This window comes from Macrobrachium nipponense, chromosome 8 (genome assembly GCF_015104395.2).
Source record: "Macrobrachium nipponense isolate FS-2020 chromosome 8, ASM1510439v2, whole genome shotgun sequence".
NCBI classification, from domain to species: domain Eukaryota; kingdom Metazoa; phylum Arthropoda; class Malacostraca; order Decapoda; family Palaemonidae; genus Macrobrachium; species Macrobrachium nipponense.
This window is the reverse complement of record NC_087203.1, coordinates 70,593,424-70,608,245: the sequence shown is the minus strand read 5'-3', so window position 1 is coordinate 70,608,245 and position 14,822 is coordinate 70,593,424. Positions and strand designations below refer to the sequence as shown.

Here is a 14,822-nt window from a genome sequence, read left to right as displayed (position 1 = left end):
GCGACGAAACAAAACATTGGTTTCCCCTTTAGGCAATGTCAGTATGAAAAACATGATATAGAATCTTTGTTAAACCCACCTTTGATAATTTATGAAAGGAGTGTATCTCTTGAATTAAGTTCCATTCGGCAACTAAAGACAGTGATGATATCGGTAAAATGTGATCAGCTGATTATTTTAAGACTGTAAACAAAACTAGAATGCAAATAACGCATCGTCGCTCTGTTCATGTATTGTGATACAATAATACATGCAATATGATTACAGTAAAACAAGTTTTATCAGAATTACCATTATTCTCAATATAACTATTATTCGACTTTTGCAAGTGGCGCTCTCTCTCTCTCTCTCTCTCTCTCTCTCTCTCTCTCTCTCCTCCTCCTCTCGCTCTCTCTCGTCTCTCTCTCTCTCTCTCTCTCCTCTCTCTCTCTCTCTCTGTCTCTCTCTCTCCACTTCATCGACTATAATACTAATGATACTCCTCCAGTACAGTAAAAAAATTCCAGTTTTTAGAATTTTGGATCAAGCAATTATTGTAAACATACGGCATAAACAACCAAATTGATAAACAGCTGAATGCTAACGTCAGTTACCGTTAACTATCGAGCAATTTTAAGAGCTCCGTTATCAGTGCCAAAATCCATTTATAGGTGCTGGAAATCGCCAATTTTTCTGTTATCAGCAGTTTTTGCTTATAAAGCCGTCGGAAAGGAACCCCTTCTGATAACCGGGGACTGCCTGTATTTATGAGCAAATGTCCCTGAAAGTCAAAGTACACTATGTAGCGACTCGTGAGATGCCCAGAATCAGCGAGCTAAGCCAGTTTAAATGTTGCTGTTGGTAAATGTATGGGCTATTGAAGTAATGGAACCCCTTTCCCACCTGATTTCTCCATATTGGTCGCTCATAATACTGATACTCACCAGGAGGTAATCCGTCCACCCCTCTAAACCTGTTATTGTTACTCATATGAGGAGATCCGCCCATTAAGGGTTAAGGGGTGCATTGACACCATAAGGCCCTGTTTTACAGTAAGTGCTTCGTTCTACCTTATGATTGAAGGAATTCGCATAAAATTTTTACCACTTATTATGCAACTAACCCCAAAAAAATAAAGGGTGTGAAATAAAGATATTATACCTCGTAAGTTCATACATTTTGCAGTAAAAAAAATGGAGAAACTTTTCAAAAATATGGCAAAAACAAAATTGCACTCAAAAATAAAAGTTTCCTTGAATTTGGTTCAGTTATCTTGGAGATTGAATGATTAATTTTGGAAGAAATTAAGTTTGAGAAAATACTGAATACCATTTTTTTTTATTTTTGTTATAATTATGAAACTATGACAGTTAGCTGATTTTTGCACTAAAACTACACCTGGTAAATCGTTCTAGATGTCAGGGCAGCGGAAAGACCATCAGAGATGCCCAGCAGGTTTATCCCTGAATTTGTGGAAAGTTTGCTGCTTTGAGTGAAATTGATAACATAATATTGGTTTGATCATTCATTCAAGGTGACCAGATTTTGAAAATTGAAATAAAGGACACCTAAATTGGAGAGGTAGATGAACAATATAGACACAACTTACGCGAAGTTATGCGTGCAGTGACACAGCGCGAAGTCCTTCTCGGCTGGGTCCAGATTGTCCAGGACCTACTTCATTGACTTTTCTTGTTTTAAAGTGCGTTCATTGTAGATTTTGTTACAAACAGCTGTTCATTACATGTGTCAAAGCATTACAATATTGCAATCGAGCATGTTTTGCAGCTTTAAAGGATATAACTAAAGTGACTTGCCATAATATATTGAATAAATGGCAGACAATAAAATTCATTTGATGAAAACCTTTCCATAATCCTTTAAAAATTATTTTCCTCATTGTTGTTAGTATTTTATTTTTCATTTTTCATATTTAGCACTGGATCCAACTGCTCTCAAGAGATGGTGTTTGGTTTGAGCATATGTGATGAACTGAGAACAGAACAGTGTGAAATTGCACTTTATATGTAGCTCTGACTTTATCAGCTCTACACTGCACCGGTTCCTACACCCACCCCATCGTTGGCCCATCAAAGAGAACGCTCCCCAGGACACCTTTGGTCCCTTATTTTCAATATTTGAAAAAAAATACAATATACTAGTGAAATTTTGAAAAGTACATGGTAAAGGCAGCCACCCAAAATTGACAACAGTGCAGTGGTGTCATTTGTACTGAGCATTCCCCCTTCTAAGTTCAAATGAACTTTGAAGGGGGAATGCTCAGTACAAATGACACCACTCTACTGTTGCCAATTTTGGGTGGCTGCCTTTACCATGTACTTTGCAAAATTTCACTAGTATATTGTATTTTTTTTTTCAAATATTGAAAATAAGGGACCAAAGGTGTCCTGGGGATGGTCGATATGGGACACAGGACAAATGTTATATTTATGGGATAATCCCATCAAATATGGATGTCTGGGCACCCTGCATTCATTCTATGGAAGGACAGTGTTTTGGCAATTGAGGATTCAGAAAGAACAAACTCCCTACAGATGGCCTTTACATCCATAAATTCGGCAGTTGCTGTGGGATTTTAGGAGCACTCCTTTAGACTTACTAGCATGTAGATGAACAGGAAGACCTGGATGATTAATACTCCTTTGATGGCCCTCAGGCTTGAGCAGTGAATGTTTCCTTAAATTTAGCCTGATTCAGACTAATAGGCCTGCCCCTTGTATCTACTCTAAATACTATCAAGTGATTTAAAGTATTGCTTAGTGTGTCTTGTAGAGCCATTGTAGCCTCAACAAATGATTTTCAGAGTTTCCAGCGCTGTTAGTAGATGTCTTTCTCATTTTTTAAGAGGAAATCAACTTGACTACACAATCCATCCACTTCTACCAACTTACGCATCTCCTTAACCACTTGGAGACATTAGAATGTCTCCTCCCAGTAAGGGGATTTTCAAGTTATCATAGGATCTATCCTTAAGTTCCTTCAGTGGAAAACTGCTGTTAAGTCAGAAGCAGCAGTCAGTGTGTTGCTGAGGGTGCCATTCTAGAGGAATTTAGGCTTTCTTAGTGATAGTAAGACTTTTCGCTGTTTACTTTCAAAAGTATTGTCCCATACTTTCAAAAGTATTGCATCATGTGTTTTTAGATCTTGCTGAGGATCACCACTGTAAGGTTTTGAGATTGAATCCCCTTCATCTCTATATCAGTCTTTCTCTGGAGTTTAGATGCTGGTCTAAACTTCATCTGAATTATTAACTATGAAACCTTTTAATTAGGACTGTTGGCAGTTAATGAGTAAATTTATCGTCATTACTTGTCTTTAAGCTGTTGTAAAGGGAATTATATTTTATCTAATGCCTTATAGCTGAGGGTGATGTTAAGGCTGCATTTTACACTGAACTGTAAGAATTCCAATATAACTGCCTTGGTGGGAAAGAAGAGGAAATGCTTCTCTGTCCTGTTGGGGCAATTAAAACTCAATCAGATTGGTTAAGCCTGGAAGAGGTAGTTATCCTTTTAGAAACCTAGACTATCTTTGTCAAAAGTTATTCCTGGAAGAGGCAAAGTTAATCTTGTTTTGGGGTTTTAGGAAATCTAGATGTCGTTGTAAAAGGTTAAGCCTAGAAGGGGCACAATTAACCCTTTTTTTTTTTTTTTTTTTGTGGTTTTAGAAAATCTAGCTGTCTTTGCCAATGGTTAAGCCTGTAGGAAGGAAAGTTAACTATTTGTTTTGTGGTTTTAGAAAACCTAGATTGTATTTGTTGAAGGTTAAGCCTGGAAGAGGCAAAGTTAACCTTTTGTTTTGTGTTTTTAGAAACCTAGAACCTCTTTGTCAAAGAACGCATGGTCCTCTGTGACACATTTGCTTGACTAGTGCATGAGAACTGGCTCCGTATCTTCTACCTTTATTGAAGGTAAACATTCATTATGTGAGGAGCAGTCGTTACTTCGTTTAGTGTTATGTCAACTTATGGCTTCAGGATAGGATTGATGTGGTGCAGTAGAAGTGAAGTGCAATTTGGTTTTTACCCGCTCATTGCCTTTATGTAGAATCGTGTTTGAAAACAGTAAATCCTGTAATCCATTGTTAGTAGTGGGTAGTCTTTTCGTGAACCGAAGAAAGAGCAATTATTTAGGCTCTTGTTTAAATCCGTTTTTAATATTTTAAAAGATTGAAGGTACAAATTTTGTATAGGAGCATACCTTTATATAATAAAGGTATTTATTTTAAGTGACTCATTTTATAGAGCTTTTGGACCCAAGTACTTCTGTTTTATTCTGGCTGAATTGAAGTGGTTTTCTCCTCAAGGCTGCTCTTTGCTGCACATGTATGAGAGCCTTGCTTCCTGAATGGAATCCAACTTCTGATGGTAGTTAAATCCAGAAAGGATTCCGGACCAGGTAAGAAGGTTTTGAGTTTCATGCAAGAAACCTTTAGCTCAATTGGCTGAGCGGATTTTTGTCTATCTGTACTACCCACAGTCCTCTTCTTAATGTGGGAATTAGCTAGCTTTAACAGTAGGTAAGATTTATCTCAAATAATATAATTTTCATAATAAAATTTATTATTTGGATACTTAACTATTGTTAAAGTAAACCCCACCCAGCCTCCCCACAACTTAGTGGGCTGTCAAGGAGAATTCTGAGGAACTAAAACATTCGAAACACACCTGCTGGAGAGCAGGTAAACTATACTCTGGGCAGCCATTCAATTTTTTATTTGAATGCAGACTCTCCTAATCGGCGCGGAGATATAGTACCTAACTTTAACATAAGGTATGTATCCAAGTAATCAATTTTATTATGAAAATTATATATTATATATATAAATATATAAATTTTTTTGTCCATCACAGTCATCCTATTCAATTGGGTGGTATTTATAGTGTGGGGTTCCGGGTTGCATTACCTGCCATCCTTAGGGAGTCCAATCACTTTTTCTATTTATGTGTGTTTTCCCGGTTGTTTTGCGTCCGATGCCCTCCTTAGGAGTACCCATCACTTTTCTTACTATGTGTGCTGTTTCTAGGATCACGCTCTTCTGCATGAGTCCTGGAGCTACTTCAGCCTCTAGTTTTTCTAGATTCCTTTTCAGGGATCTTGGGATCGTGCCTAGTGCTCCTATGATTATGGGTACGATTTCCACTGGCATATCCCATATCCTTCTTATTTCTATTTTCAGATCTTGATACTTATCCATTTTTTCCCTCTCTTTCTCTTCAACTCTGGTGTCCCATGGTATTGCGACATCAATGAGTGATACTTTCTTCTTGACTTTGTCAATCAACGTCACGTCTGGTCTGTTTGCACGTATCACCCTATCCGTTCTGATACCATAGTCCCAGAGGATCTTTGCCTGATCGTTTTCTATCACTCCCTCAGGTTGGTGCTCGTACCACTTATTACTGCAAGGTAGCTGATGTTTCTTGCACAGGCTCCAGTGGAGGGCTTTTGCCACTGAATCATGCCTCTTTTTGTACTGGTTCTGTGCAAGTGCCGGGTATTCGCTTGCTATGTGGTTTATGGTTTCATTTTTCGTATTGCAATTTCCTACGTATGGGAGAGATGTTATTTCCGTCTTTCGTTCTTTGAACATATCTGGTTCTTAGGGCCTGATCTTGTGCCGCTGTTATCATTCCTTCAGTTTCCTTCTTTAGCTCTCCCCACTGTAGCCATTGCCATGTGTCATCGCTGGCTAGTTCTTTAGTCTGTCTCATGTATTGTCCGTGCATTGGTTTGTTGTGCCAGTCCTCTTTTCTGTTTATCATTCTCCTTTCTCTATATATTTCTGGGTCTTCGTCTACTTTTATTAGTCTTTCTTCTCATGTACTCTTGAGCCACTCGTCTTCACTGGTTTTCAGGTATTGCCCCAGTGCTCTGTTCTCGATGTTAATGCAGTCCTCTATACTTAGTAGTCCTCTCCCTCCTTCCTTTCGTGTTATGTATAGTCTGTCTGTATTTGCTCTTGGGTGTAGTGCTTTGTGTATTGTCATATGTTTCCTGGTTTTCTGATCTATGCTGCGGAGTTCTGCCTTCGTCCATTCCACTATTCCTGCGCTGTATCTGATTACTGGCACTGCCCATGTGTTTATGGCTTTTATCATATTTCTGGCATTGAGTTTTGACTTGAGTATCGCCTTGAGTCTCTGCATATATTATTTCTTGAACGTGTCCTTCATCTCTTGGTGTTTTATATCCCCTCCTTCCATTATTCCCAGGTATTTGTATCCAATCTCATCTATGTGTTTGATGTTGCTCCCATCTGGTAGCTTTATCCCTTCAGTCCTTGTTACTTTGCCTTTTTGTTATTATTATTATTTTTATTTTATTTTTTTTTGCTTTATCACAGTCCTCCAATTTGACTGGGTGGCATATATAGTGTGGGGTTCCGGGTTGCATCCTGCCTCCTTAGGAGTCCATCACTCTTCTTACTATGTGCGCCGTTTCTAGGATCACACACTTTTGCATGAGTCCTGGAGCTACTTCAGCCTCTAGTTTTTCCAGATTCCTTTTCAGGGATCTTGGGATTGTGCCTAGTGCTCCTATGATTATGGGTACAATTTCCACTGGCATATCCCATATCCTTCTTATTTCTATTTTCAGGTCTTGATACTTATACATTTTTCCCTTTTCTTTCTCTTCAACTCTGGTGTCCCATGGTATTGCGACATCAATGAGTGATACTTTCTTCTTGACTTTGTCAATCAACGTCACGTCTGGTCTGTTTGCACGTATCACCCTATCTGTTCTGATACCATAGTCCCAGAGGATCTTTGCCTGATCGTTTTCTATCACTCCCTCAGGTTGGTGCTCGTACCACTTATTACTGCAAGGTAGCTGATGTTTCTTGCACAGGCTCCATTGGAGGGCTTTTGCTACTGAATCATGCCTCTTTTTGTACTGGTTCTGTGCAAGTGCCGGACATTCGCTTGCTATGTGGTTTATGGTTTCATTTTTCGTATTGCACTTCCTACGTATGGGAGAGATGTTATTTCTGTCTATCGTTCTTTGGATATATCTGGTTCTTAGGGCCTGATCTTGTGCCGCTGTTATCATTCCTTCAGTTTCCTTCTTTAGCTCTCCCCTTTGTAACCATTGCCATGTGTCATCGCTGGCCAGTTCTTTAGTCTGTCTCATGTATTGTCCGTGCATTGGTTTGTTGTGCCAGTCCTCTGTTCTGTTTGTCATTCTCCTGTCTCTGTATATTTCTGGGTCTTCGTCTACTTTTATCAGTCCTTCTTCCCATGCACTCTTGAGCCACTCGTCTTCACTGGTTTTCAGATATTGCCCCAGTGCTCTGTTCTCGATGTTGACGCAGTCCTCTATGCTTAGTAGTCATCTCCCTCCTTCCTTTCGTGTTATGTATAGTCTGTCCGTATTTGCTCTTGGGTGTAGTGCTTTGTGTATTGTCATATGTTTCCTAGTTTTCTGGTCTATGTTGCGGAGTTCTGCCGTCGTCCGTTCCACTATTCCTGCGCTGTATGTGATTACTGGCACTGCCCATGTGTTTATGGCTTTTATCATATTTCTGGCATTGAGTTTTGACTTGAGTATTGCCTTGAGTCTCTGCATATATTCTTTCCTGATCATGTCCTTCATCTCTTGGTGTTTTATATCCCCTCCTTCCATATTCCCAGGTATTTGTATCCAGTCTCATCTATGTGTGTGATGTTACTCCCATCTGGTAGCTTTATCCCTTCAGTCCTTGTTACTTTGCCTTTTTGTTATTATTATTATTATTATTATTATTATTAATTATTAATTATTATTAATTATTAAAATTATTATTATTATTATTATTAACAACTGAAAATATCAATACTAAAATATTACATACTAGTACAATAAAAATTCTTTCATCTCAGAGAGAGAGAGAGAGAGAGAGAGAGAGAGAGAGAGAGAGAGAGAGAGAGAGAGAGAGAGAGAGATTACCTGAGCACTTAGTGGCAACGACACAACAGCTCCCCCTCTTGTCACTTTACTAGATACATTTGACAGTTTTAGTACCTGATGTTAGAAAGAGAAGAATGGGATTTCCTTCATTCTTACATAATTTTTAAAATTTATAAACTAAAATCTTACTAATTCGCTTTAGTATTTTCTTTAATGAATTGATGTTATTGCTGTTTATATTAATGTTATTTGAAAATAGCAAATCATTTATTTACCACACAAAAGACATCTTTGTAAAAGAGAGAGAGAGAGATAATTATTATTTTTATTATGTGATATAATTTAATCTTATTAAACTTACTAATACAGTATTAATCAACATTAATATTTTGAAAATTAGTAAATCATTTTTGTATAATAAAAATGTATTTAGTAATGAAAATAACACCAAAATACACTAATTAGTGATTATTTTTGTCAGAAAGCCCCATGAATAGGCAAATTTCCCACAGATAATGGGTAGATATGGTCCAGAGTGAAATCTGCGAATCTGTGAGTCTGTATTAATATTTGAAAATTAAGTATCATTTTTGTATCAAAAATGTATTTGTGTAGTCATAAAAATAACATCAAAATACACTAAGTGAATATTTATCGATGGAAAAACCCACGAATGATTGAGTCCTCCCATGAATAATTTTCAGATAGGTGAGTCTGCGAATCTTGAGAACGTGAATATGGGGTGGTTGATTGTATCTCAAATTTGATCCAATCCAGGATCATTCATGGACTCATAAATTTTTTACAATCTCATTGCCAGTGCTGTATAAGCAATGAACAAAATCGTCCATGAACCAATCTAAACATTCTTTTTAGCAATAACATTTCTAGTATGTTTATTTACGTATAAAAACACTCCAAAACAATGAATTAACTTGCTGGATCCTAGCCTGAAATACTCATACAGACATTTTTATAAGTTTTTCACAATTTATGGTTCACATTGTCAGACAAGTGATAAACAAAATTTTCATTAAACCAATCTAATTCATTTTTTTAGCGTTATTACTTCAGCACACGTTTATTTAGACATAAAACTGTTGAAAACTATTAATAACTAAGATTTTATACTTCCCAGAACTTCGCCCATTAAAGCCTACATGCAGGCTGTACCTGGTTATCGGCGGTCTGGTTTTATGGAGCTTGTCTAGCAACGAAATGTGGCGATATCCTGTTATTGGCTCTGATAATAGAGTACTGGCATCAATACATACCTAACAGAGGGTCCATTAATTGGTTATTGGTGCCAAAATCCGGTTATCAGTGCCAATAAGCCCCGAAAATCTGAAAATTGCCAATTTTCGGTTATCAGAGATTTTCACCCATCATCAAGGCATCGGAATGGAACCCTGTTGAGAATGGGGGCCTGCCTGTATTTTGTTAGTATTTTATACTATAGTATTCTCATTTGTATTTTTATTATTTTCTCAATATTTTTTAGTTTTACAGTCCAAAAAATAAACTTATTTATGCACACATTAATCCCATGCTGTTGGTGAACTTGCCACAACCTGTTCATAGTAAACTTCTGATTCACAGGGGATGTGTACCCCCCCACCCCCGCCCCCCATGAATAGCTAAAATTTAAGAATACTGTAAAAGCCCTCTAAAAATGCTTAGGACCATTCATTTTGGTAGTTAAACACACACACACAAAACACTAAAAATGCTTTTTCCTGAGTATTTTAAGTTTTATCACAAATACAGTAGTGCATTTTTTCATGAAAATTATATGAAATAAAGAATAATTAGTGAATATTTCTCAGCTGGAAATACAGCAAATAAGCAAATTTTCCATAAATGTGCATATATGTTCCACAGAAAAATCCACGAATTGTGAGCCTGCGAACTTGGGTGTTTACTTTAGTTTTGTCTTGCCTACATATGGAATTCATGTTTTAAATATTTCTACTGTGATTAGAGATGAAATATCAATAGTGATGAAATATTCTCTTGTTTACTATTATGATATGTTTGATAATCATACTTAAGAGTCTACTAAACTTGTTATATAGTGAGAGAGAGGAGGTTGGGGAGGGCAACTGAGCTATGTTTTTGTTGGTAAACAAACTAATCGGGAAGCAGATGTTTTGCAATTTTGAGGAATTTTACTTTTAACATAAAGTATGCTACTATGAGATTCAGAACCTTTGTCCCGGTATTTTTCCAAAATAACGTTTTTTCTGTGCATTTGACAGATATTATTAGCCATAGTATACTTTACATCCCTACCTAATTTTCGGCAGCATTTTTTATTACTTATATTAGAAAAAAGTTAGGCAGTCCCAGTAAGCCAGAAAATCATAAATCCTAAGAAAACCTTACTTTTAATGCTTTGAGTGTATTAAAAACTATGTAAACTGCATTTTTATTGCATTTTTCATAATAAAAACTCAAATATTGATTATTTTGCATTTTTGGAGTCTTATTTCTTCAGTCAGATCAGTATCATAAGCGGAATAACCATGGAACATGCGCTGTAAACCTGGAAATAATTTTTCATGAATATAATTGAAAAGTATCGTAACCTCGGAACGTCTTAAGCCAAACCCGTTATAAGCTGGGGACTGCCTGTATGTATATTCATAAGAGTAAAATAAAGCAGCCAAAGTCAGTGGTGCAACACACTAATGTATGCGCTTAAAGTGATACGTGACGTAAACATGACGTCCCAACTCTTCCCACAATGTGATGATGACAAATAGCTGACTCTGAAATTCTGAATGAATATTCGTACCTTGTCAAGGCTTCAAGAATGGTGGCTATGATAAGTCATTGTCCCCGTGGTTGCAGGACAGCTTTTGTGATTCGACTTCCACAATTGTTTAGAAGTGAGGAGGCCCGTGGCAAACTCTACATAAGCTTGAACAGCTAAATGAATAATTGGGGCCCTTATTTGGGGTAAGGAGTACACCCGGACATCCAAGGCTACCAGTTTTTCGTTATTTGTTGACGTCAATGAGGTGTTTTTTTTTATGAGGTGCAGAAAGATAATCATATATGCTTTGTAAAGCAATAGTTATTGATATCTTAGTAAAATATAACTGGCAGAACAACATTAAAACTTGCTTTGCCAAAAACAAATATAAAAAAATGTCACAGGTTATAATACATAACTGAAGGACCTCTATAGGTCCCAGTGCTTGGCTTGAAGTCTTAAATTCTATAATCCAATCTAATCCCATGCAATTGTCTATTTATTACAATGACTGTCACTGTCATATTAGGAAAAATATCAAAAGTTACGACGGATGCCAAAGTTTTCTTCACTAATTGATTTTTAATTATATAATTTTTCAATGGCAAAATAGTAATAGAAAGTAATTTCTTGGATTACTTGTGGAAACCCTTTTCTTCAAGGAGTCTAGCACTCGACCTCATGGCATAAATCCTATATACTACTACTACTATTACCACTACTACAGAGTGTAAAGGAGTATTGGTTGTATTTCACTGTTGCCAGAGGTGGAGACCTTTAAACGAATAGTCAATTATCCTTCTAGAAGGGACAAGTTAATGATATCATAAGCTATGTCATTATGTCTTTGAAAGACATTCCTCTGAGTTTGCTGGCAAAGTCTACAAGAAGTCAGTGTTACTCTTAAAATTACCAACATTATGCAAATTTTGTAATACAAAATAGTACAGTCAAAAATTAGGTAGGGATGTAAGATACCCTGTGACAAAGTGTCATCTTTGTCAGGTACATTGATAAAATTTTATTCCGGAAGAACACCAGGACACTAGCTGTGAATCTGATGGAAGTTGATGTTTGTATATCCATTATATATTTATATGCAAAAATAAAAATAATTATTTCATTAAAACAATTGTTTCTTTTAGCAAGTAAAAATATTATTTTCCTAAAAATGACTTTTTTGGTAGTACAGGCAGTCCCCAGTTATCGGTGGGGGTTCCGTTCCTGTGGGTGTGCCGATAAGCGAAAACCGCCGTTAACCAAAACTCAATGATTTATAGTGCCTTAATGGTGCTTATGGTGTTGATAACCGGTTATCGGCGTCATAAGCATCCTTATGTCGCCATAAGGTGCCTTATGGCACCAATAACCGGAACTCATCCCGTTACGGCGCCATAAAACCAGACCGCCAATAACCGAGTCTGCCGACAAGTCGGGACTGCCTGTAGGCTCAATCAGCTGATTCTGAGGACATAAACATTACCAATGGCAGGACGATTGGTTTTTTATACATATGATGATGATAATATATTAATATAATGATACTACAGTATAGTAAATGGATTCTATAAGTAAAATAACAGTTTCATTATCATTACCTTTTATCTTGAATACAGCTCTGTGACTTTTACAAATGGATACCTGGGATAGCCTAGGTTTAAAGTTTACACATAGCAGGTATGTTTTTATCTTTTGTATGGTAATACAATATGGTAACAATTGATAAGGAAGTTCCTGTATAAAAATGCATTATTGGTCATAAAATCATAGTAGGTCATGGGTTAACACAGGTGGGCTACCTGCTTACTGAACTGTCATTTAGTAGTGACAGAAAAAGAAGGGGTTGGTTTTTTTCAAGGTGTATATTTGCAGGATATTTTATTACCAATATGGGGAAAAAGGTAGAAAATTGTCTTTTGCATAAAGTTTTCCATTTATAAAGTGTGATGGTTGTTGTTTAGCATAAACATACTACTTAGTGTTTACAGTAATGTGTAATTGACAAGGTTAGGTGAATAAGGGTACAGAGTTATCCTTGAACACCCCTAGATAACTTTTACTTGCCATTAGTACAATTTCGATTTTGGCATTATCCAACGGACCCTTGGCTCTATTAATTTGGATAATTGAAGGATTACTTAAGTTAACTAAGAACCACCGAAATTAACATGGAGGCAAAGCAATGAAAATTCACAAAATACAGTATTTGTTATGAGACCTTGCATCACGTACAAGATACAAGGCACCCAAGCTGACAGGCAAGGGAAAAATATAGTAAGATAACAAGGAAACTAAAATACTAATATGAATATTTATGCCGAACATAACTGAGAAGGGTGATGATGTTAAATCTCAAGCACATGAAAAAGCAAGGAGAGAGCTGAGCATCAATGCAGTCCAGGACATGCAACAAAGGCCTATTCAGTGTCGAATAGGACGGGTATGCCTGGCCTGGCCATTTCTTGTCCACAGATATAAAGCACTATGAATTACAGGTTGTGATTAAAGAAGTTCAGTTTTTCTTCCAATACAGTATTCATGTCTACAAACTTCCCAGTTGCCAGTTGTCATGAAAGTTATTTTTATACAGTCCAGTGAAGTTATTCATTTGGTTAGTGAGCAGTATATTTTATGCTCGAATTTTTTAGGGTGAATATTGATTTTCTCGAACTCCAGGCATGAAAGTAGTTACAGCAATTTGTAGCATAATGAAAGGCAACAGTATTATAAAAGTACCCTGTATTTGACCTTCATGTACCATTAGTATTTATAATAATGTACTATAGTTTGCTCAGAAGCAAAATGTTTGTGATAAAAGAATGTGATATTTGTGCTTACTTGTAAGGTATAATATGTAGTATAAGACATTCTAATATGCTGCTTGAATAATCTTAAAATATTTACTAATGGTTTTTTGTGCTCATTTCTTTTTACTTTAAATTTGAACTCTGGAATTTGAAGCTTTTAGTCATTAAGGATTTTATGTAACTTATAAACAGTATTTGTGGGATTTGGGTTTTTTGTCATCAGATTGTTATTATGCATTTCCTTAGTCCTTGTAGATGTTAATCCTTGCTATGTTTTTGTAAATAATCCATGTAATTAGCAAGTTCAACTGCTTTGCTATCACCTGATGGTGTTCTTGTCTTAATGTATGCAAATGTTGTTTTTCAACTTTTGTATATACCCTAAGTAATTGTGTATTTTTATATCTATGATATATGCAGTATAATTACTTACTGTACATTTTTAATGGTGTATATAGTAACTAATTGTAATACAGTATGTATCTTGATTTTTGAGTTAACACAGAAATTTTTTATTATAAATCTTGGAGTATGTTTTTTAAAACGCTTAACAGTTTATGAAACCTTGTAAGGTATTTTTGTGGTGTACTGCATTTTTTTTTTTTTTTTTTTTGGTATGCTACTTAACTCTCTGGGTGTTTTAGTCTTAGAACTGAATAATTATTTAATAAGAGGTGTTCTGAATGGTAGATAATGAATTTAATTTCATGAATGAAGGGTGCCTTGAAGGCAGTATGCAGTAGATATATGTGTATATAAATTTCTCATACCATTCATTTTTTTTATAGTGCAAACCCTATACATTGTATAGCCTTAAGCGCATCTATGTAATCTTCTGAAGAATTTCACACAGGAAAAATCTTTCCATTTCCACCTATCTGTATTTATGCAAGTTTCACAGGTTGGCTGGTGCAAGCGGAGTCACTAGTGGCTGATTTAGGGTGTATGGAGCTCTAGGCCGTTGGCCTTATGGCCCCCTCTCATTTATGGGCAAGTAAATAGGACCCTAACAGCAAGGGGAGGGGCGGTTGGCTCCTGGGATATATTACTACTACTACTACTACTACTTTAGTAAATTTTAAATATGCCACTGTGAGTCACTTGTGTTGTCTGAACCATTTGTAAGGAACAGTGTTGGGGTAGGGTGCTTTTAAAACTAGTCTGTTCATAATATGAAAACTGGAACATTATAAGTCTCTGGAGTAAAGACTGTATGGTACCCAAAAGTTCTTGGGCTAACAAGGGGTCATGAATTAGACTGGAATCTTATAAAGATGCAGTCTGGACAAACAGATGCTAGGCCTACCCAGCTGAAATAGCTTTTTCTAGTTCTTGGAGGCATTGTGACAAGATTATGGTGATATCAAA

At 36.4% G+C, this 14,822-nt stretch overlaps 1 protein-coding gene across 6 annotated transcripts in view; it reads left to right on the top strand.

The window, feature by feature from the left end:
• LOC135222830 (eukaryotic translation initiation factor 4E type 2-like) overlaps positions 1-14,822 on the top strand; it is a 252,034-nt gene that overhangs the window by 118,149 nt on the left and 119,063 nt on the right. The window contains exon 7 of one of the 6 annotated variants that reach the window (XM_064261158.1): positions 12,264-12,312. The exons of 2 other annotated variants lie outside the window; for them this stretch is intronic. In XM_064261158.1, the coding sequence (XP_064117228.1) occupies positions 12,264-12,297 (34 nt within the window). In that variant the 3' untranslated portion in view covers positions 12,298-12,312. Of the gene's footprint in view, positions 1-9,027; positions 11,766-11,839; positions 12,128-12,263; positions 12,313-14,822 lie in introns of those variants that run through there. 3 more of the 6 variants (XM_064261156.1, XM_064261154.1, XM_064261157.1) reach the window with 3 other exon arrangements.